The following is a 22,230-nucleotide window of genomic DNA, read 5'->3' as shown; positions in this document are numbered from 1 at the left end:
CTCGCATGTGAAACAGGCAGTGATATAGCTTGATATCTTGTCAAACGCATGATCTATAACACAAATGAATGCTTGGAATTACACTCTGCACTTCCACCCGAAAATCGTGTGAACCTAGCCGTGGTCTAACAATGACAGAAATCCACGGCATGCGAGAACGAGGACATGGCATGTACCAACCAGAGTCGAAGCAACTGCAACTGCCCGTTGACGCCCCTAGCGAGCGCCACCACGAACCCAATCAAAGAGATCCATACTGACAACCTCATGCATCGATCAGGTTCTCCTCCTCCCGGTTCTTGTCCTGTTCCTGTGCGTGCGCCTTACCCTTGCCCTTGCGGTGCTCTGCCGTCCTCTGGTAGTACTCGTTGATGATCTTGGCTGGGATACGGTTCAGCATGTCCTTGCGGTAGATACGCAGCAAGCTCCAGGCCAGGTCCAGCGATTCATAGATGGTTCGAGATTCGTATGGCCCTTGGTTGATGAAAGTGCGCTCGAACTTGTCCAGGAATTCAAGCGACAGCTTGTCCTCAGCAGACAAGGCCTCTTCGCCGACGACAGCCTTCATCGCGGCCGCATCACGGCCGATGGCATACTTCGCGTACAGCTGGTTAGAGACATCTCCATGATCCTTCCGAGTCATACCCTCGCCGATGGCTGACTTCATCAGACGTGAGAGCGACGGCAAGACATTGATGGGCGGATAGATTCCGCGGTTATCAAGACCTCGGTCGACGAATATCTGACCTTCGGTGATGTAACCAGTAAGATCAGGAATAGGATGAGTGATATCGTCGTTGGGCATGGTGAGAATCGGAATTTGCGTGATGGAACCATTGCGCCCTTCAACACGACCGGCTCGCTCGTAGATAGTAGACAAATCGGTGTACATGTAACCTGGGAAACCGCGACGACCTGGAACTTCTTCTCGAGCTGCGGAAACTTCACGAAGCGCATCGCAGTAAGCAGAGAGATCAGTGAGGATGACCAGGACGTGCTTCTCCAGCTGGTAGGCATAGTATTCGGCTGTTGTGAGTGCCAAGCGAGGCGTGATGATACGTTCGATCCTATATTCACGGTTTAGCCTCAATCTTCTCCATCAGTGCAGGAGGGGGGACATACGTGGGATCATTGGCAAGGTTCAGGAACAGGGTAGTACGCTCCAAGCTACCGTTCTCCTCAAAGTCTCTCGTGAAGAAGCGAGCAGTTTCCAGGTTGACACCCATAGCAGCGAAGACGATGGAGAAGTTCTCTTCGTGGCCATCGTGAACACCCTTATTCGTGACACCCTGGCGCTGGACGAGGCCAGCCTGTCGACAGATCTGGGCGGCGATCTCGTTGTGAGGCAGACCAGAGGCGGAGAAAATGGGGATCTTCTGGCCACGAGCAATCGAGTTCATTGTGTCGATGGCAGAGATACCCGTCGAGATCATCTCCTCGGGATACACCTAGGCACAGTTAGCGACAGGATTCCAAGCCGTCAGTATTGATTGCGTACTCTTGAATACGGGTTGATGGGACTGCCGTTGATGTCAAGATATTCTTCCGCTAGAACCTTGGGACCCTTATCAATAGCTCGACCGGAACCGTCGAAGATGCGGCCGAGCATGTCTTCGGAGACACCAAGCTTCAAGCTCTCGCCCGTGAGCTTGACTCTTGTCTAAAGCAGCCCGGTTAGATTATTGCCATGTAACAGTCGGTCCGTTGTCATTGCATACCTTCTTAACGTCGATACCAGAGGTGCCTTCAAAAACCTAGTCGAATCTTTAGTGACATGATCGGTATTCTCTGAATGGCGGCGCATTATACCTGCACCACGGCTCGGTCGCCTAGGGATACATGTCAGCAAACGTCTAGGAAGAGTATTGGAGACGGGAATAAATACCTCGAGCCTCGAGGACCTGGCCGGAGCGCTCTGTTCCATCGGGAAGAGTTAGGGTGACGATCTCGTTGTATCGGGGCGATTTGACCTGTGAAGACTGTGTTAGCACACAGGCAGGACGGGCGAAGTGAGGGTTGGGCATACGTTGTCGAGAATGACGAGGGGCCCGTTGACACCACCAACGGTGTTGTAGCGAAGTCGGGGATGCACCGAGTACGATGACGATTCTCTTGGGTCAGCCATTGTGTGCAAGTGCCGCGGCTGCTATCGCGGCTGCGTCCTCGTTCGACAAAAAGTTGAGCCCCGTCCTGAGAGTCGGTTGGAAGCCCCAGAAGAAACAGAAGTCGGCAGGGCGGTTGGATGCAGGGTGTGGTTTAAGGATGATGACTATGAGAGCTTTGGGAGCTATGGCGTTTCAGGGAAGCATGCAGCGAATCCTGAACCGCTCAAGCTGGCTGGCCAGGTTCTGTGGTACCGGGCTGGGGGCACAGCTCTGGAAGGTGGCCCCGCCGCGCTTGGTCTCCTCCAGTGTTGGGTTGCGCTACCTGTCTGGCTGGTTGTCCTATCACATGACGCAAGCAGATAGCATGGCGTTTGGTACGGGCACTGATTGAGCCTCACGGTTCGCAATGGCCAGCTACTACGTAGGTACTTACTTCTACAAATTCGACCTTAAACGCCCCACACTGCTCCATGCCAGGACCGACGGGACTCTTTTGAAGTAACTACCTACCGTACTTTTTAAACCCACCCAGAACTTGCTACAGGTCGAGTCCGACTTGAAGAACCGACATCTATCCCCCGCCTCAAGCTCGAGCTGAGCATAGTGGCGGTTGAGACTGAAAGGGACATCGACGCCGCCCGAAAGCACTTTGGCTGGTACCGTTCAAAATGTCGGCCATCTACAACACCGAGCCACAGCCAACAGCATCTGTGATTGTACATACCACGCTTGGCGACATATCAGTCGAGCTCTTCGCCAAGCAAACACCACTCACCTGTCGCAATTTTCTACAGCTTGCCCTCGATGGCTACTATGACGACACAATCTTTCATCGTCTCGTCCCCGGGTTCATTCTCCAAGGAGGCGATCCGACCGGCACGGGCAACGGGGGTGAATCCATTTACGATGGCGGAGCTTTCAGTGGTGATCTCGATCCATGGCCGATGGACGAGCGGCGAGAGCGAAACGCTGGCCCCATGGGGGTCAACTTCAAGGACGAATTTCACTCACGCTTGAAGTTCAACCGCCGAGGACTTCTGGCCATGGCGAATGAAGGCAGCCCGGATACGAACGGAAGCCAATTCTTCTTCACACTGGACAAGACCGAGGAGCTCAATGGGAAGAACACTCTATTCGGGCGCGTGGTGGGCGACACCATCTACAATCTGGCCAAGATTGGTGAATCCGAACTTGAGGAGGGCAGCGACCGACCCCTGTATCCAATCAAGATCACTGGCGTAGAAATCTTGGTCAATCCGTTTGAGGACATGCAGAAGAGACAAAGGATAGCCCAGCGGACGGACAAGGCAGCAGGCCCTGCCAAGAAGCAGAAGAAGCGTAAAGGCGGGAAACAGCTTCTGAGCTTTGGTGACGACGAAGAAGAAGGCGGAGAGGACTTGCCAGTTCTCAAGAAGCCAAAATTCGACAAACGAATCGTGCAGGATGTGGAGGAGGAGGACGACCGACGTCAAGATAAGTTGTCAAAGAAGAAGGCGACCAAGAAAGACTCGAGCGGACCTCAGAACGGAGCCGGAACGGGGGCAACTGCCCACCGACGACGCGATAGCCCTAGCCCGTCGCCGAAAAGAGACCTGCCTGTCAGGAACGACAAGCCGCGCGGCTTCTCTGATGGATCCGAGTCACCAGAAGCCGAGCCTGAAGCTCCGAGGAAGAAAACTCTTCTGGAGCAAACTAACGAGGAGATAGCAGCATTGAAGGCATCTATGAAGCGCACAGTCCACGCCGAGCCAGTCAAGGAGGAAAGGAAAAAGTCTGCGTTTGAAGCACTCATACCGGAGACGTCGACAAGAGGGAAGAAACGACGGCCCGGGGCAACCAATCTCTCAGCTGCCGAGGAAAAGAAGACTCTTAATATGCTTCGGGCCTTTCAATCCCGCCTCGAAAAGGCTCCGGCTCCCAAGGAAAGCGCGACATTGGCCGCGAAGCTAGAGGAGGAGGGACAGAAGGCAGATGACGATGAGGAGGGCGAGGTATGCGACCTGCACTTTATAGCAAATTGCCAAAGCTGTCAGTCCTGGGATAAGCTTGAAGGGAAAGAAGATAGCGATGATGAAGGCTGGATGTCGCACACCCTGAGCTTTGCTGCGGACAAGCTGGGCAAAGACCTCAGCTACAGAAAGAAGGCGGAGGAAGAGCTGATCGTGATCGACCCTCGCGAAAAGGCCAAGAATCTCAAGGAGGAGAAGAGAGGATCAAGGGATTCGAAGCAAGGAGGTTCAGGCAGGGCTTGGGATCAGGCCAAGAACGCGCAATTGGCCAGGGCATCGGCTCTTGCCGGTCGCGGTGCTAAATAGCTTCATGCGGCGACGTGGTAGTTGAATATCTCTTGTACAAGTACAAAACCAAATGATACCCCTACGATAAATTAGTCCGACGCTGCCATCGTAATCTCGTATGGACCTATTCTCGTGACGTGAAGGTATTAGCAGCCCAGGTCTTGCTTGCTCTATTTGTACATACAGCTAACTTGCCAACTTGCAGCAAGCGATCGAAGATTCTATGGACATTCGATGCTCTGGATAGCTTCATGTCGAAACTGATAGCTCATTGGCCCAGTGAGAAGAACCGTGTGGAGCTTCTTGGGTTTTGAGCCCAAAGCATGATGCCAAGACTATCGTAACAGCACTTGACCTGCCCCACCGAAACCTCCCAAGTTTAAATCCATGCCTTGCCTTGACTAAGCGCGTGGATCAATTATCTCATTAGCGATACCTGGTAGGCTGCCGGACTAGACAGACCGGGCGTCCTGGAGGCCCACTAACGTAGACCTTACATCAGGCATAAAAAATAGGTCCCGCCTTTTGGAGGTTGCGCTGTCAATCTGGGCGAGCCGCAGACATATACCTACCTAGGTACTGAACGAATTGATCTTTTCGGCTTCGTGACAGGTCCTTCGCGATCACAACACGACCAGATTTGCCGCGCAGCGACGGCTGCTGGAACATCGAAACCGTCCATTCAGAGCCAGCTGTTTTCTCTAGACAACACTCGAGGCCTTCTACGTTCCTCCGCCGCCGCGCCGACCGCGGCCGAACCTTGGTGAAAAGTCGCTGTCGAGACGCCGCATGCTCTGACCGCAAAGCGTCTGTTCAATCGTCACGCTGCGCTGAGGGCCGATTCAGAACCGAATGTGCCATTGTTCCTATTGTCCAAATACCCGTCGCTATTGTACCGACACTCTCGCATCTGGTGTGAACTCCAACCCCGCAACAATTGACGACCAACGCTATTGTGGTCAACACTATTGTCATCAACCCTATTGTCGCTGACTCGACCACATGAAGTCTTGAGAAGCCACCTTTTCAAGAGCAGCATATAAAACCTCGTTTAAATCGTTGCCAGACCGCCAATTTGGCTCTCTCGTATTCCGCACCCAAATTCTCTCCCCGGTCGAGAACCCGATCCGACCTCGCGTCGCATCCTGATATCAGGCTTTCACCAAACGTATTCCACACCGAAGCTACAGCAAGCAGCCCGACGAGGCTCGCGCCCAGACTCCGAAAGGCAACTTCCCATTAGGCAACCTGCGCCGTCCGTGCGAAAAACCCTTATTGCGCTCTTTCCTGTACCGCCTAGCAATCTCAACTTTACTCTGGACTTTCCCAACGTCGCCATGTCAGCCCCAAACCCCAGGAAACGGCCCGCGCCAGGAGCCGCGCCAGCGATGGCCATGCCTCAAACCCAGCAACCATTTGTTATATCCCCTCAAGACCCATTGCTGGGCTGGAACGCAGCACTTCCGGATGGCAGTGGCACCTACATCGACCCCGCCGCGAATGTCAGCCAGTATATGTTGAACGCACAACCACAGTATGCCCAAGGATTCCAGCAGAATCCAGCACCAACCCAGATGTCGACATCTACCGCGATCGCGCGCAGGGCCCCGAATCGAGCTCTCGTGCCCACCAGGCCTTCTTTGCCTCCCTATGATGGCTCTTCTAATGCCTGGACGTTTCACACTGACGCGGACGGCGAAACCCCCTCAACCTCGAACGAGGCCGTCGATGACAGTGACAACATCGAGGCTTTGGAAGCAAAGGCACGGCAGGTGAAGCAAGAGGCACAGAAATCTCGAAAATCTATCCCTCCCTTCGTGCAGAAACTAAGCAGGTATGCCGCATGTCTTTTCTTCAAGCCAGAAGGCTGCTCAATACTAACCAAGGATTCAGTTACCTCGAGGAGCAGAAGAATACTGATCTGATTCGGTGGTCCGACAAGGGCGACTCTTTCATCGTCCTCGATGAGGATGAGTTTGCCAGGACCCTTATCCCGGAACTTTTCAAGCACAACAACTACGCCTCATTCGTGAGACAGCTCAATATGTACGGCTTTCATAAGCGGGTTGGTCTTTCCGATAATTCCATGAAGGCCAGCGAGCGAAAGAACAAGAGCCCGAGCGAATATGTCAACCCCTACTTTAGGCGGGGCCATCCGAATCTCCTCTGGTTGATCAACAAGCCAAAGTCTAGTAAGAGAGGGAACCAAAGCGCCAAGAAGGAGGAGCCCCGGGATGGCGACAGCGAAGACGAGGCAGTTGTCGATGAGGCCGTTCCGCAGACATACCCGCCAGCGCAGACGCCGGGACCCAGAAGCCTCCCTCCCGCATCCGATTTCGTTCAGTTGCACAGAGCGGACCTGGAGCGCATCGGCAAGCATATTGCATCTCTGCAAGAACAGCAGAAGACAATGTCGGGCATCATTTCCAAGTTGCGCAACGATCATAATGCGCTCTACCAACAGGCTGTTGCCTTCCAGACAATGCATGAGCGTCACGAGAACTCTATCAACGCGATCCTGAACTTTCTAGCAAATGTCTTTAGGAAGTCACTAGAAGACCAGGGCGCCCAGAATGGTGTCCAGGACCTCCTCGCCTCCATCATCCCCAACGCTCAAATCCCCAAAGGCAGCGTTGTTGATCTCGGCGACTTTAGTGAAGCGTTCCAGCATCAGCCATCGCCTGCGCCTAACCCGACAGCTACCCCGAGGAGGCAGCAGCGGCTCCTGCCACCTATCCCACAGCAGGGTCGCGCCGGCAGCAACCCACCTTCAGTGCCTGGGACGACCAACCCTCAAGCTGCACCGTATCGGACCGGCACAGTTGGGCCTACGGGCACTGTTACAGAGCTCTACGACACCCCTTCCGAAGCCCCGACGCCGGACTATCTGAGACACGAACTCCAATCCAACCCCCAAGAGAGCATGATGAAGATCATCAACGGAACCAATGCAGGATCCGCTGCAACTGCATTCGATCTCCCGGAAATGGCAGCGAACACACCTGTGAACCTGACCAATGAACAGCGAAACAAGCTGGTTGGTGTCATGTCAGGTCATTCGGCAGCTCCTACCCCTGCTCCTTCAGGCCAGCAGGCCCCGGTCGCGGCTCCCATGGCAAACCACGCTCCAGCCGCTGCGTCCAACCCGGCACCAAGCACATCTCCTATCAACAGCCTCTCGCCGTTCCTCAAGTCGTCTATTCCGCCGCCCTTTCCAGAGCTTCAGAAGGACTCAGAAGAGGTCGAGCAGCTACGACGTCTGTCGGCGGACCAGTCGCACAAGATAGAGGACTTGTCGCACCTTCTTGTCTCCTACAGTCCTTCTGGCCACATCCCTGGGCTCGATTACGAGGGCTCGCAGGGACCGGGCTACTTTGACATTGACCAGTTCATCACGAATGATGCGTACGACAACGACGCAGCCTTCAACGGCGGCGACTTTTCCGGTGCAGACGCACATGGCCATCATGCACTGGGTCCAGACGGCACCGATTTTAATTTCAGCCTTGACCCCGGTTACAGCAATGCAAACTCGGTAGGGAACCTGCCTGTTCCAGGAACCACTGAGCCTCACAGCTCTGCCAACACTCCGAGCCCGGCGGGGACCGAAGAGATCCCACGCCATGATCTGGACCAGTCGCCCGTCTCCAACTCGAAGCGGCGCCGCGTCTCGTAGTCGTCCGGAGCTACGAAGATGCATTTGACATCTCATCTTGTCACCTATGATGACCTTGATCGGGCTCATCTTCAGAGTACATAATGAACATGGCTGTGGTCTGCCCACAAAAGGATATGACCATAGGACATCAACAGCGCGGGTAGAGGGTTGGGGATTTCTCAAGGTTGGTCATTGGCTGGAAACGTATAGAAATCTCCTCGGAGGCGTTCATAATGAAGGAGCACGATAGAATACCCATAGCTTAGCCACTGTAACCAATGAATCGATGATTTTCACACTATTGGCAAGCAGAGGGTGTGAATTAGAGTGTGATGGATTTTCCTTTCCGCGGCGCCATGGCTGGTAACCTTGTACTTTGGTTCTGTACTAATTAGATGTGCCTCGTCAACTTCTTTCACGATGAGTGATGTCGAACTTTCTCGAGTAACCTGTAGGTTTTCCAGTGCCCAAGCAGACTATCGAAAACTCGAATCCGGCTTCGACCCAACCTGATGGTGCCAGGCTATGTAGATAGTCCGGAATAGCGACAATCCTCACCGCGTCTGTCTGTCTCGAAGTCAAGCGAACAAGGATACAAGCCTCACCCTCGACAACTGATCTTTAAGACGCGCAGCATTGCGTGGTAGCCCGTCATCGTGTGCGAAGCGTGCGAATGCGGCTCGATGAGTGTCGCTCCCCAGTCGTGCTCAATGCCACCCGGCCGGCCGGCTGAACGATCAACCCGCGAGGGGGTTGGCATGGACGGTGACGCTCTCTATCCTGACCGGCTCCCTGGGGCGGTTCTTCTTGTCGACCTCGACGGCCTCGAGCTTGGCCAGCGTGCGCAGGCTGTCGTCGCCGAGCAGCTTGCCGAAGACGGTGTTGAGCCCGTCGAGGTGCGGCGCCTTGTCGAACAGGACGAAGAACTGGCTGCCGTTGGTGCCGGGCCCCTTGTTGGCCATCGAGACCATCCCCCGCGAGGCGTGCTGCAGCGCCGGCCGGATCTCGTCCTCGAACGGCTCGCCCCAGATGGAGCGGCCGCCCTTGGGGTTCTCGGGCGGCGAGGGGTGCGCCGGCCCGCCGGTCTGCGCCATGAAGCCCGGGATGAGGCGGTGGAAGGGCGACTCGTTGTAGTAGCCCGACGCGCAGAGCGCGAGGAAGTTCTGCCGCGGTCAGACAGTCTCCTCGTAATATGTGGGCGTCGTCGTAGCGGGTGGAACTCACCTCTGCGGCTTTGGGGACGCTCTCGCAGAAGACCTCAATCTTGAGGTCGCCCAAATTGGTGTGAAGGGTGACAGACATGACTAGTGTGTCTCTCGAATTCCGTGTCTTTAGAGGAGGGTGCTAGAAACACTGACAATATCAGTTGCGTAGTTGTGTTGTGGCGAGCTGGGTGTATTCGATGTACTTTATCAACAAATGCTCAAAGCGGATGTCGTCCAAAAAATTAATTCTAGTACAGTCCCAGTCCGGGCCGTATTTCAAAGTGTATTTCAAAGCAACTTGTTCATCTCACGCCACGAGAAAGAAGCAAAACAATCCTTTAATTCTGCTAAACTCTTCGTAAAGTCCCACGAAGTTTCCAATCCTTAGCTATCTACTTGTATAATACCTTGGGAGGATCGACGACTTATTAGCAGTGCTGTTGGGACAAAGCGACTTGTATGGCGAGCCGAGGGCCTTGCTCCAGCAGACCTCAGGCTGGACTTCAGCACTGCTCGCCGCACTTGGAAGCGAGATGCCGGGATGAGTATCGAGAACACAGGCAAATTCTGTAATGTACCGGAACCATTGTGCATCTTGGTGCTTGGTGTCAGTGTTGAAAAGGACGAAAAGAGGGCAAAAAGAAAGACCTATCCAGGTAGGAATGGCAAAAATTGCTCCCGATGGGATTCGAACCCATGATCTCGAGATTATGAGACTCGCGCCTTAACCAACTGGGCCACGGAAGCTGGCATGATGTCGATTCTGCTAATTTGGGCTTACAGAGCCTTTTCGAGTTCTGAGCGTGGGGTCGGGCTCAACCCACTTAGCAGCCTGTCGCCCTTTTGCAGTACCTACTAAATATTGAAGGCACATTAACACAGCGGGGGAAGAAAGGCTCAGGTGGCGTTTGAAAAACAAGTTCGTAAATTCCGACGTAATATTCCGTAGTTGTGTGGTCACCCAAAGTGGTATTATTCACTGGAGCCCAGGTGTAGTCAGCCTAGCAGCCCGTTGATCACCTCTGGATTTCTGGATTGTTGGTCTGCCAATCCACCTAAAGCGGCCCCCATCCTCTGGTCTGACAAGGAAAAACACCAGTGGGAGGGTAGAGCAGACCTCGCGTTTGGGAGCGAAGGGTTGGATTCTGCACATCCTCGTCCACACCTCGCATGCCACGAGCCCCCCCGAGTTGCAGACGCTCACGCAAACCCCAGCCGTCACACGCCCAATGAGAAGCCAGCTCCTGCATCCGGTAACTCGTCTGTCGATTGCATACCGCACTCCCACCTACGGGAAGGATCCCTCCCACTAACCAACTGAGCCAACTAAGCCCACTGCGCCGAGTCAAAGCTGATCGACCCTCACGCACGCACTCCGTACCCTCTGCTTCCAAGAGCTGACCTAAGGCTGCAGCTTTGGGGCTCAACCAACCTGCGGCAGACTGGGAAAAAGGGCGTTCATCAAACACAATCACATCTCGGCGCCGGCGCACAGCGGAGAACTGCTTGCTGCTCTCGAATAAAGGCTTCCACCATCGCTTTCTCTCAGTCGCGGGCGGCGGCCGTAAGCTGAAGCTCCTTGCAGCGCCCACTCCGTTGGCCACTGACGTCTTGCGATCACGACTCGCCCAGGGCTCAGCTGCGAGCTTACGACATACCCCCCCATCTCCTCCTCCTCCGCCATCAGGACCGATCGACTTTTGACGCGGACCAAGACAATGCGCCGCGAGGGCGCTGCTGCGGAATGATCGCATGCCATCCGAAGCGCGATAGCGACCATAGCTTCTTACCCCACATCCAGCGCCAGGCCTCGAAGGCCTCGACTTGCTGCTGCGACGCCTCGTCCCCGGAGAGGCACGCATTAAATGCCCAGAAGAAGCGCAAAGGAGGGTTTGCCCACGGCAGTTGATCCAGGCCAGCAACAGCCAGCATGGCCGCCTTTGTGAGAGTCTCGGGCCCTCCAAACAGTAATTTCCTGGTTGGCTACCCTGGTATATCGGCGACGCTGGTAAGTGTTCCCCCCGAGCGTTGCAATTGCGAAGCAACGCTGTGTTGCGCCTCTCGATACTGACTTCTTTCTTCTCATGTGTAGCCGCGCATCGAAGGCAAGGTCGAGATCCGCCCTTCCCAAGGGTTTTCTGCCCCGGTTGCCGTTTCCCTCGTGAGGATATGTCTACAGCGACGAGAAACCATCCATCCGGCCGCCGACAATGTCGCCAAGAAGCACTTGGGAACACCGAGGCGGGAGACCACCGACGTCGTTGGGAAGGAGCTGTTATTGTTCAGGTGCCCCGCCGGCAAAGAGTCGGAGAACGTCATCGTAATGGATCTCCCTTTTGTCCTCTTCATCCCCTTCGGACGCGGCGGTGAGGAGACAAACCGGAGGATACCCCCAGCCTCGTTGCAGTTACCGAGCAGGACCGCCGAGACTTTCTATGAGCTGGTAGTCACCGTCCAGCAGGGCGCCAGCGTCCAGAACAAATACGCCTTTCCCATACCGCTGCAGCGATACGACACTTTGTCCACGTTCGGCATGTACAACCGTCCAGAATCAAAAGTGGTCACGACAGACAACATCGTGACTTTGGCGATCTCGCTGCCACGCTGGAGCTACGGACCCCTCGATCCAATTACCGTCTACATCAAGCTGGCTCCTAATCCGGACTGGATGAACAAAGCAAAGCGCGTGACCATACAAAAGCTCACTCTTACCATCGAAGAGGAGATCACATACAACCCAGAAGGCGATGAGCCGACCAAGAAAGTCAATAAAATCGCGAGGCATGTCCAGCCCGTAGGGACCAAAATGCCAGAGGCGGGCTACGTCACCAACCTTGGCCTCGTCTTCCCTGCGAGAGATCTAAGAGATCCCGAAGGCATTGTACGGAGGGGCAAGCCCAGCTTCCCGCAATACGAGTGCACCTCATTTACCACGCAATCGACACTCTATAAGATTGAGTTCTATCTGACGATCAAGGTAGATAACCCGATCCTCTGATCTACAGAAAGGCTCTAGGTGTAGCTAACCGTTTCTTCTAGGCCCAAATGAGTTCAGCCAGGGATATCACTCTGCGGCAGCCCATCGTCATCTGTCCATACGACCAGCAAGCGTGCAAAGAAGAGATGGATGCTATCGAGCAGGCGGCTAAGGACGCATCCCACGTCGATCCCAACAACCCAATGCTGCCAGCCAGAGTTATTGTCCTGGCCAACGACCATGACTCGTTACGTCACCTTGGCCTCTGCATGGTCGGTGACCAGAAAAAGCCGCTCATTGAGTAAGGCATTATAAGCAGGCGCCCCAGACAGGGCTGTCTGCCAGTTGAGCAAGAGAAAAACTTCAACTTTCCCACCGGGCCTAGCACCACCCGGGATTCCCTCGCATCGGGGGTTATCAAACCCGATTCGCCGAGGGCAGAGAATTAAGTGAAGGTATTGACCTCACGCCGCTTGCCGAGGTGTCTGCCACGGGTAGCGGTGAACCTCGGAAAAGGCCATGGACTGCCTGTTCACTTGCCGCCATACGAGATAGACATGCCGCGAAGCTGTACGAAGAGTAACACAACGTCGACGGCCTAGGCGCGGCACCTCTAGAGCCACTCTCGCTGGCTTCGTGTCAGTCATCGCCTTGAGATTTGAAGCCCAAAGCAGCATATCACTGCCTTTGCTCCTCCATCCGACAATGGTTGGATGTGGAAATTTCAGGGCCTTCCTCTGAGATGGTAACAAAGTTGGATACGGGTGTCGCAGGAACCGTGGCTCCTACGGCTCGCAGATCATGGATCGGCGTTCACTTTGGTGTCGGCGAAATGGAACCCGAGGGGTGGGCGATGGCCTCATTACGGAAGGACGTTTGTTGAGATGACGATGAACCCCCTATATGATGATGCACGTTTTCGGCGCTGACAGCTTAGAACTGGTAGAAGTGTCTTCGCATTTGTAAATGTATATATATATCTACATATGAGCATATTCGTTCCCGCGTGATGATGTCGCTGTAGTCATAGGCAATTCGTCAGAGTAACCAGTGTGCGCGAAAGATGTACGGTCTGTGAATGGTCACGATGATGAATTCGGGCATCTTGCCGTCGGAGGCGAAATTTCTTGACAGCATTTTGACGAAGGTTGTTGGAGGCTGTGTGGATAAAATCAACGGGTTGCACTGTAGGATGAAATCAGATAAACATGCATTTATTTAGTCCATAAGGTTTTCAGTGCGCACTCTCAACCATTATCTTCGTTGGTGAACAAACGTTGGAGAGGGATGCAAAACGGGTGCCCAACGTGGTCTTAGCAGAGCCACTTCTCCACGCTGGCTTCACTCAAGAACCCGTTAGTTTGAACACCTGTCTTCGGGGTAATTCATCAGCAAATCATCCCAAACTCCGATGCACAGGTTGAATATTTGGTGCTCGAACAGCCTCATTCTCTCAATTCGACGCTGTATCCATAAGAATCAGGTCAACTCCACAACACACGGCTGTATACCAGGGCAACAACAGCGTGCATCTCAATCTCCAAGATCAGACCAGCCTCCCATTTTCTTGGACTCTCAACTCGACCCGTCGCAAGGCGGCTACATGTCCCTCACTCATCGGGCCGCTTAGTCCGCAGCCGCTGATTCAAGAGAGATCAGTCTACCAAGAGCCCAAGAAAGATGTCGGCAGTTAGCCTCCATCCTAAGCGCCCAGCCGAAGAAGAGGCTCGCACCACGAACCCGCTGCCCAAACTCCTGCAAACACCTGTAGGACTCGCTTTGCTCGAATTGCAAGGCACCATCAACCTCCCGGGTGGCGAGGATACTGGGGGCTCCGGTGTATCACAACAAGGTTCTGCTGTACCTATTGGCCGCTTGGACTTCCCAGACTACCGCGAGGATGCGTTGGACCCATCAAGCACGGCGTGGATGAAGAGGGTGTACATGTATGTCGGCCAGCACCAAAGGCTGACCGGGGAAGTCAAGAAGCTGCCCAAGCCACTCGCTGTGATTAGGAGAAAGGGTGCCGATGGGGTGCCTGCGTCGGCCACGGCCACGGAGGAGGAGGACGCTGACCGGGTGGAGGAGCTTGAGGTGGTGGAGATTGTAAAATACAAGTTGATGTTCTCGCAAAGGCCGGAACCGGTGGGAACACCAGCTTCATGATGAGCACGGTCAAGAATACAAATGGCGAAGTCAGGCTCCGTTCGGGCCCCTGTCTCAAGATAGATTCTGCGTCCAGCGAGAAGCTTGGGTTTTGCGAGTCTTATGCGGATAGAGACCACGGAGGCAAGGCAAGGAGGCTTCGACATTGGGTCACCGATTCTCGGAAAATAAAATAGGGGTATCTTCATAGTTCAGCAACTAATCCTAAGTGGCTGCCAGCACCGAGACTGCTGGCTTCGTCCTCCCAAGACCTTCCCTTGCGTAATAATCCATGGGATAAACGCCTTTGCCCCAGTCTTCCTTCTCCTCCAAAGCGACCAGCGCTTCGTAGGCGGTCAGCAACGGCCTTGGGAAGGCGTAGCCCCAATCAATGCTCAACCTCGGGCATGCGACCTGCACCCAGCACTCCACATCGCTCATCATGGCCAGTTTTCCGGGAAAGATCTCGCTCAGTGCCAAGTTGATGAACGGGATGCCCATCTGGCTCAGCTTCTTCTCTATCAGCATCAAGGTATTCGGATTGCCTTGCCGGCCGAGGGAACCGAAGATCAGTCCCCATTTCTTCGCTCCTTTGGCCGTCTTGATTGCTTCTCGGCGCAGGTCCTGCATCTCCTCGTGACCATAGGCCTCATGGGTGAGCTTGCGTGAGTAAGGGTCGTAGCGGTAGGCAGGGATCTCGGGATTATGGATCATGATGCTCTCGAGGTGGAATCTCCCATCTCCAAGGTAGAGAATCATGTCTACCTTCATATCCGGCGCAAATGTCGAAAGGTTGGGCGACGTGCAACCTAAAATCTCACCCTTGGATAGGGGCGCGATCTGGGGGACCAGAATCTTGAAGCCAGCCTTCTCCAGGGTCGACTTGACCCCGTGGATGGTAGCGTTGAATTGGATCGTGCCCACCATGGCTATGGTCTTTCCAGGAGAGAAGTTTCTCTCTAGAGTTGCGAGCAGGTGTGAAGTGTCGATGCTGATGTCGACAAAGACATAAAGCGTCTTGATCTTGGTGACATCCACAGGAATCAGGCAGCTGTGCGCGTAATGCACCAGCAGATCGCAGCCCATGGCTCTCGCAGTGTAATCGTCTATGCAGCAGGCTCCATAAGTGACATCCCCCATGATGAGGGTCTCGATGCCCGGGCAGAACTGCTGCAAGATGTCGGACACAGTCGTGGCAAACAGCAGTAAGCCCTCGGGCATCTGGAGGGCGACTTTCTTGGACCCCAAGGTGCGTATCTTGTGGATTGTTTTGGGGATCTCAAACGAATAATTCGCGGGCAAGAGTGCTATAGCAGCCTTGAGTTCCGGGTCGTTCAATATCTCCGGCGGCACCTGGTTCAGGAGCCTGGGCGCCCGCCTCGACTGTGCCACTGCCGAATCAATGTAAGCAGCAGATTCTGGGGAGCATGCCGGAGCAAGCGAGACTTACCCTGTATCGAGCCAGAGTCCTCGATGTTTGTGCTTCCACTACCATTGCGGCCCGCTGCAGTCTCAGCAGCAGCTCTCCTGCCAACGAAGCGCTTCTTGGGCTGCTTGGGCATTGCTTGCGCGTTCTGCAGTTGTTCTATATCAGCTGCGACACCAAGGTCGACTTGCGCCCTATCTTCCTCCATTGCAAAATGTCCTTCCTCAAGACCTGGGAAGTATGATCAGTCTATAATGGAGAGAGGACGGGTGTTCGGCGATTGCGGTTGCCGGACTCTGTGAGTTGGAGATAGGTAGAAGTGGTTTGTCATGGGCATCCACAGTCAGAAAAAGAGACTTCACTAGATACTGGCCACTCAATGGCAGCAAGCCTCTCGACTGAGATTGGCCTGGGGTGGAGAAGGGCCTAATTCAAGGAGAAGGCCTGGATTAACACACATGCTCAAGGATCAGAAAAATTACAGGCAGTTGATATAAGGTGGGATCTTCTTGAGCTCTTGAATTTCCTCTAGCTTGGCTCCTCATATCACGGATTTCATTGAAGACCGACACTTGCACAAGACCAGTCATCATTTCGGGCGGTCTCGCATGACTGACGGGTCAAAGTCATTTACCAATAGCCCATGTATCGAAAAATTAGAAGAGTACCATCCTTACAACCAGCCTTTCCCCAACCCTGTAAATGTCATACATGTCTTCGCTCTTTCTGTGCCGCGCATTGCTTTGATGCTCATGTATTTGCGCTGAAGAGTTGGCGGGGTTGAGACAGAGGGAATTTGGCAGCTGGTCGGCAGGTGATAGTTTTCATGGAAAAGATTGACCTCCACTCAAAGTCTTGGGTGGACGAGCCCCATATTTATCGTCCTTGTGGGCCACTTAGAGAAAGACAAGTGCCCGTGCACGGGCCTCCTTCAAGTGCACCTCTCTTTTTTCTCTGCCCTAAGCCGGGCCACAATCAATTTTCTCTAGTTTTTGGTTGGGCCCTTTTTTTCAGATTCGCAACACCGACGAACGAACTTCATCACCCAACACCACCGAGGGATCACCAGCACAGATCTTTCGCGATGAAGCTCAACGTCAGCTACCCGGCCACCGGAGCCCAGAAGCTCATTGAGATTGAGGATGAGCGCAAGCTGCGCGTCTTCATGGAGAAGAGGGTTGGTGCAGTGCTCCGCCGGGATGATCTCGACTCTTGTTCACTGACTTTTGATGTGCCTACAGATGGGTGCTGAGGTTCCCGCCGACTCCATTGGCGACGAGTGGAAGGGCTACATTGTGAAGATCACCGGCGGAAACGACAAGCAGGGTTTCCCGATGAAGCAGGGCGTTCTCCAACCCGTCCGTGTCCGACTCCTCCTCTCCGACGGCCACTCTTGCTACCGCCCCCGCCGCACCGGTGAGCGCAAGCGCAAGTCCGTCCGCGGCTGCATCGTCGGCATGGATCTCTCCGTCCTTGCCCTGTCGATCGTCAAGCAGGGCGAGCAGGACATCCCCGGCCTGACCGACGTTGTCCACCCCAAGCGCCTCGGCCCCAAGCGCGCCACCAAGATCCGAAAGTTCTTCGGCCTCACCAAGGAAGACGATGTACGTATCATCTCGTACCATCCCGTCTTCGCCTACCCGAGGACTGCGGTGCTAGGAATCGAGCAGTTCGGGTAGAGTGTGAGAGTGATGGGAAGGAAAATGCACAAGGGAATATGCAAGGCTAATCATGGCTGCTCTTGCACCACAACAGGTCCGAAAGTACGTCATTCGACGTGAAGTCCAGCCCAAGGGCGAGGGCAAGAAGCCTTACACCAAGGCCCCCAAGATCCAGAGACTCGTCACCCCCCAGCGTCTCCAGCACAAGCGTCACCGGATCGCACTCAAGCGCCGCCAGGCTGAGAAGGTCAAGGACGAGGCCGTAAGTGGAAACAAGGCAAACGTTCCGTGCGAGCATACAGGCTAACGTTGACATCACCACACAGAACGAGTACGCTCAGATCCTGGCCAAGCGCGTTGCTGAGGCCAAGGCACAGAAGGCCGATCTCCGCAAGCGACGAGCAAGCTCTATGCACAAGTAGACTTCAGGCGTTTCGTAATGGATTCGGTTTTGCATTTGGGAAAAGGCTCAAGGAGTGGCGGTTAATCGCTATACCATCGCGATTGTATTCATGGCATCAAAAATTCAAGACAGCAAATCTCGAAGAGACATCATGACGTGACAACATCTTTCTCTCGGACAGCGATGCGGTCTTGACTTGTTGTGATCAAAGCTTACAGTGACTTCCGGAGACCGCTCACTATCTTCCCTTATGGCAGTATCTATGACATCGAATGCCTCGGCATGTCTAATTTTCGATCATTCCACCAAGATATGTGCTAGTGCTACAGAGAAATTCTTAGAATTGAACTCGATGGGTAATTTAACTGGGCATGGCTATAGGCTCAAACGGTCGCAGCCTCATCCGTGTGTTCCTCAATGCTCCCTTCCAGCGCTGAAGGTTGATGACCTACCCATGCATGTACGGCGAGGAATGCCCCACCCGTCTGGTCGATGTTGAGCTTGAGCTTTTGCCCATAAAAGTCGTGAGGCGGGACTCGTGTGGGCCCGCGATCCATATTGACAAGTTCTCTTTTTTTGCGTCCTGGATCGAGAGGATAGGCTCGGGGGTTCTTTGCTGCAGACTACATTGGCCATCACAGTGACCCGTCTCGCTGCTCAAGAGAAAACATCCAAGTGGGCACAAGCCCGCGATCTAGACAGCTCGTTTCTGCTGCTGATTCGCCTTCCGTAGATAGGTTCCGCGTAGTATAGTCGCCAGGCGTCCCACGGCCGCTAGATCCGTAGACTCTTTCGGTCGTCCTGCAGACACAAAAGTGATCCACATGAGTGACTTGAGAAGACAGAAACTGGATGTTTTAGCAAAGTGCTACAAAGCGTCGCACCCACGGGACAGCCCAATTTAGACAAAGTGAGCCCACATCATGATTCAGCACCGTTTACTCTGAAAACGGAGATCCGGACTCTATAATGCTCTGAATCCCATCCTCCAGCATCGGAGGCTACAATCGCTCAAGGACCCAGCAAGGGCAACCATGGCAAGATGGACAGAAGGCTACAGGAAAATACAAGGAAAGGGATTCCTTCTTCAGATCATTGCATCAAGCAACGAGTCCAATGAAAAAATGGATATCATCTCCGAAGAGAAAGCTTAAACAAAAAATTAGTGTCGTCTATGAGCCTACACCCAGTAGAGACAATGCGCAGGCCGGGATGTCAAGCCGGGACCTGCCAATAGGACCAGGTCCTACACTGAAAGGAAATGCCACAGCCCGATAAGGGGGGTTGTCACGATCAGGTGGGCAAGTCCTCTCCCTACGGTCCGTGGCGCAACCGGGTGATCATGGATCACCTCTATGTTGAAAAACCAACATAGAAAGGGGTCAATTTGATAGTGTAGCACGGGCATAACAACCCAGAGATAGAGAAGAGCTGAGAGCTCGAAGAGGTACGGACTTGCAGTCATGATGACCAGGCTGGGAGGACATGGAGAAGAAAAGAAGAGAGAGATGAGAAGCATCAGAACGCCGAGAGTGAAGCCCTTTAAGGGACAGCGTGGAATGAGAAATTGCAAGAAGGAACTTCAAGCATAGTTTCCTTCATAAGTTGGACAATACAAATGGAGGCAAGTACGAGAGAAAAGGGTGGAAGTTGCAGCAAGATCTACCACAGGATGAGGTTGGGCAGGAGCAGGGGCCTAGCTGAGATACCTACTGCGGTACCTGAGAAAGGGAGGTCGACAGCATCGAAAGGTCTCAAGTTGCAACACTGAATGAAGAACGAAAATGAATGTTCGTCGTCCCGGGGTGGAGTATTAGTCTGGAACCAACTTGTCGACTTGTATTGCCAATGGGAAACAATGGGAAACAAAGTAGGGAGAGTATCGAGGCAGAGTAGGTATCTTCTAGGCATGGAACACACCAAATGCAGTTGCCTGGGAATTGAGTGAGGTTTGAACTTGACTGAGCAAAGTATTTCCCAGTGCTTTCCTGCAAAGTAATCTCCATTCCTTCTGCCATTATTGCTATGCACTCATTCTAATATCCAGCTCCTTCATTTATCCATCGCCATTTCCACGTAGCAAATAAAGGTACGACACTACAACCCAAGATTAGATCTACACTTGATGCCTGCCTAAGAACGCTCAAAAGAAGGAAGTATTGATTAACGTACCAGGCAGAATGTCAACCAAAAGATAGTTAGGAACCCCCATAGGCCCCTTCGGTCGTTCCATAAATCCTTTTGTTTCTGTTTGCTCGGGAACAGCATGTGTGCTAATGGGAAGACTAGCCCATATGTAGCTATCACGAAAAGGTATGAGAATGCCTCTAGGAATTGCAAGACCGGTATCGTCTCAGGGCTGAACATGCCGATCAGATCGGGGATGCCCCATGAAGTTTGGAGTTTGTAACCAGCAGTCGCAATCGCTGTGAGCCAATAGAAGCCTATCTCATGGGGCCAGGGCTCCATAGAGGGATCCATAGTATGACAAGGATATGTCTAGATTTCGAATAAGAGAATCACAGTCTGTAGGTCGTTGTTTATGATGAAGAATTGTGACAGAGAGATGCAGTATGAGGTACGACTGCCCGGGTGGATTAGATGCCTTTCTGAAATGCAAAAGTGGCGCGGCAAAAACGTCTCCACAGGGCTCTTGATCCAACCAGATTCTTTTATTTTCGTTTTCATCCAATCAGCTCGTCTGATCAAAATTCTACTGCGCCACACGACTGTTGGGGCTAATTATTTGTGGCGCAGCAATACAGCACAGCGAAACTGGCCTTCTTTTCGGACCGCCGCGCGATTCTGTGTTGACACCTGCAGGCCCTTGAGAAACCCGGAGATGCTCGAAATTTACAGCACTAACTCTGAACCCTAAAGCACTTTCAGGCCAAGCCATGTGGGAGCGAGACTGATTAGTCATAAGCCGACAGACGTACTTTTGCCGGGGCGGGAGTCAAGTTTGATCCAGTCAGAACACGGAGGCCGGTGCCGGTCCGGAATCAATATAATTTAGAACATTTGAACACGAAATGACACGGGGTCACCAGCATCATTGATCGGAGCCATACGTTTGATTTACTTGAGGAGTGACCTGACGAATAGATATTCTGTTAGATTTTTCAGCGTGAAGAGGGCCATATGGTCTCATTTTGTCATTCTTTCATCATTTAAACGACTCGTGTTTCTAAACTCAATCTGTTCGGGGTTCCGGAGTAGGTGCGTGCCTGACCAGACTTGCTCAAACCAGGTTGCTCTGCTATCTCACTCGGCAAAAAGTCAGACGCGAGTGCATACAAAGGAAGCGACGTAGCCTTCGACCTGAGGAGCAAATAAGCGGCTCATGGGCCGCGTTTGCCTTCTACAAAGGCAAGCTATGGGCTGTAGTTGGAGAGGGCTTGATTGTACGGAGTAGAAATCAAGACTGAGCTGTCGTGTCCACGGCACGAGAGAAAGAGGGCCATAACCACTTCCGGTAGAGTCGGTACCGGTAGCTTAGGGCTCGGCTCTGGTAATCGTACCTGGGTTATTATGTGGGAGGGAGGTCAGGCTTCTCTTTGAGTTTGCCCACTGCAGCTTTCGAGTCGGTTGGTGTTTGATGAGTCCAGACAGCCAAATATTCCCCATCCTGGGTCCGAGCGCCAGGCACAGATCAACCTCGAACTTAGCCCGGCTAGACCCTAGCTACAGGTGGGCTTCGGCGCTGTGTGGTAAGCACGGTCGATTTTCCTCCCCTCAAAAGTACTAGCGTATGGGTACCTTAGGTACGTCTTTTTTAGCTAGCTCTGCCGTCATTACGCAAATGGGCTCCTGCTAAACCTTCAACTTCTGCACCACCAACACCTCACCTCACTAGCAACTTGAGATCTTCATCCTCAACACCTGAATCCGGAGTAATCAGTCGGCATTCTCACCACGGAATACTCCTACTTCGGTGATAATCCATCACGTTGGATGCCACGGTTTCACTCGCACCGTGGAACGGCAAGAAAAGCACCCTTGACGACCTGCACTCGTCCCCGGTCTTTTTCGGCTGACCCAAGCTTCATCTCCCACCTCTCGCATCTCCCAACTGGGTGGCACGACAAATTCGCCCCTCCGCCGCATCACGATCCCCCTGGTCTGGAGTATACACGGTGAAGATTTCTACTCATCCATCCCCGTAAGACTCTCCACCAGTTCCTCCCCGAAACGAAGCAGCCCACGGCGCCTGCTCTGCTATCTGGCTTCGAGCCGGCTTCCCAGCAGCTGCACGGTCGCCACTGGTAGTTGCGATAGCTCAGCTTCCCTGATCACGCAAATTGTATTGGACCGTTACTAATCTCTGATTTTAACCTCAGATACCACGCATAA

At 53.5% G+C, this 22,230-nt stretch overlaps 8 protein-coding genes across 8 annotated transcripts; 5 read left to right on the top strand and 3 right to left on the bottom strand.

Moving 5' to 3' along the window:
* Positions 1–265: 265 nt before the first annotated feature.
* E0L32_008498 (uncharacterized protein) lies at positions 266–2,125 on the bottom strand (the record flags this gene model as incomplete). Its single annotated transcript, XM_031143359.1, has 7 exons — positions 266–1,067; positions 1,123–1,448; positions 1,499–1,660; positions 1,719–1,754; positions 1,810–1,829; positions 1,886–1,970; positions 2,027–2,125. The coding sequence occupies 7 exons, from the start codon at positions 2,123–2,125 to the stop codon at positions 266–268; spliced, it is 1,530 nt and encodes a 509-aa protein (XP_030992323.1).
* A 648-nt stretch (positions 2,126–2,773) lies between these two features.
* On the top strand, positions 2,774–4,420 carry E0L32_008497 (uncharacterized protein; the record flags this gene model as incomplete). Its single annotated transcript, XM_031143358.1, has 1 exon — positions 2,774–4,420. The coding sequence occupies one exon, from the start codon at positions 2,774–2,776 to the stop codon at positions 4,418–4,420; it is 1,647 nt and encodes a 548-aa protein (XP_030992322.1).
* Positions 4,421–5,739: 1,319 nt separating this feature from the next.
* On the top strand, positions 5,740–8,078 carry E0L32_008496 (uncharacterized protein; the record flags this gene model as incomplete). Its single annotated transcript, XM_031143357.1, has 2 exons — positions 5,740–6,236; positions 6,296–8,078. 2 exons carry the CDS (start codon positions 5,740–5,742, stop codon positions 8,076–8,078), a joined length of 2,280 nt encoding a protein of 759 aa, XP_030992321.1.
* A 719-nt stretch (positions 8,079–8,797) lies between these two features.
* E0L32_008495 (uncharacterized protein) lies at positions 8,798–9,362 on the bottom strand (the record flags this gene model as incomplete). Its single annotated transcript, XM_031143356.1, has 2 exons — positions 8,798–9,223; positions 9,285–9,362. The coding sequence occupies 2 exons, from the start codon at positions 9,360–9,362 to the stop codon at positions 8,798–8,800; spliced, it is 504 nt and encodes a 167-aa protein (XP_030992320.1).
* Positions 9,363–11,195: 1,833 nt separating this feature from the next.
* Positions 11,196–12,547, top strand: E0L32_008494 (uncharacterized protein; the record flags this gene model as incomplete). The annotated part of the gene is made up of 3 exons (XM_031143355.1): positions 11,196–11,273; positions 11,358–12,242; positions 12,305–12,547. The coding sequence occupies 3 exons, from the start codon at positions 11,196–11,198 to the stop codon at positions 12,545–12,547; spliced, it is 1,206 nt and encodes a 401-aa protein (XP_030992319.1).
* Positions 12,548–13,922: 1,375 nt separating this feature from the next.
* Positions 13,923–14,408, top strand: E0L32_008493 (uncharacterized protein; the record flags this gene model as incomplete). The annotated part of the gene is made up of 1 exon (XM_031143354.1): positions 13,923–14,408. The coding sequence occupies one exon, from the start codon at positions 13,923–13,925 to the stop codon at positions 14,406–14,408; it is 486 nt and encodes a 161-aa protein (XP_030992318.1).
* Positions 14,409–14,612: 204 nt separating this feature from the next.
* On the bottom strand, positions 14,613–16,021 carry E0L32_008492 (uncharacterized protein; the record flags this gene model as incomplete). Its single annotated transcript, XM_031143353.1, has 2 exons — positions 14,613–15,778; positions 15,838–16,021. 2 exons carry the CDS (start codon positions 16,019–16,021, stop codon positions 14,613–14,615), a joined length of 1,350 nt encoding a protein of 449 aa, XP_030992317.1.
* Positions 16,022–16,897: 876 nt separating this feature from the next.
* On the top strand, positions 16,898–17,896 carry E0L32_008491 (uncharacterized protein; the record flags this gene model as incomplete). The annotated part of the gene is made up of 4 exons (XM_031143352.1): positions 16,898–16,990; positions 17,055–17,417; positions 17,569–17,736; positions 17,801–17,896. 4 exons carry the CDS (start codon positions 16,898–16,900, stop codon positions 17,894–17,896), a joined length of 720 nt encoding a protein of 239 aa, XP_030992316.1.
* Between the last annotated feature and the right edge of the window lie 4,334 nt (positions 17,897–22,230).

The sequence above is a fragment of the Thyridium curvatum genome (genome assembly GCF_004353045.1).
Source record: "Thyridium curvatum strain D216 chromosome Unknown NODE_56_length_292564_cov_84.152122, whole genome shotgun sequence".
Classification (NCBI taxonomy): Eukaryota; Fungi; Ascomycota; class Sordariomycetes; order Thyridiales; family Thyridiaceae; genus Thyridium; species Thyridium curvatum.
The sequence above is the reverse complement of the archived record's forward strand: the minus strand, read 5'-3'. Positions and strand labels throughout refer to the sequence as shown.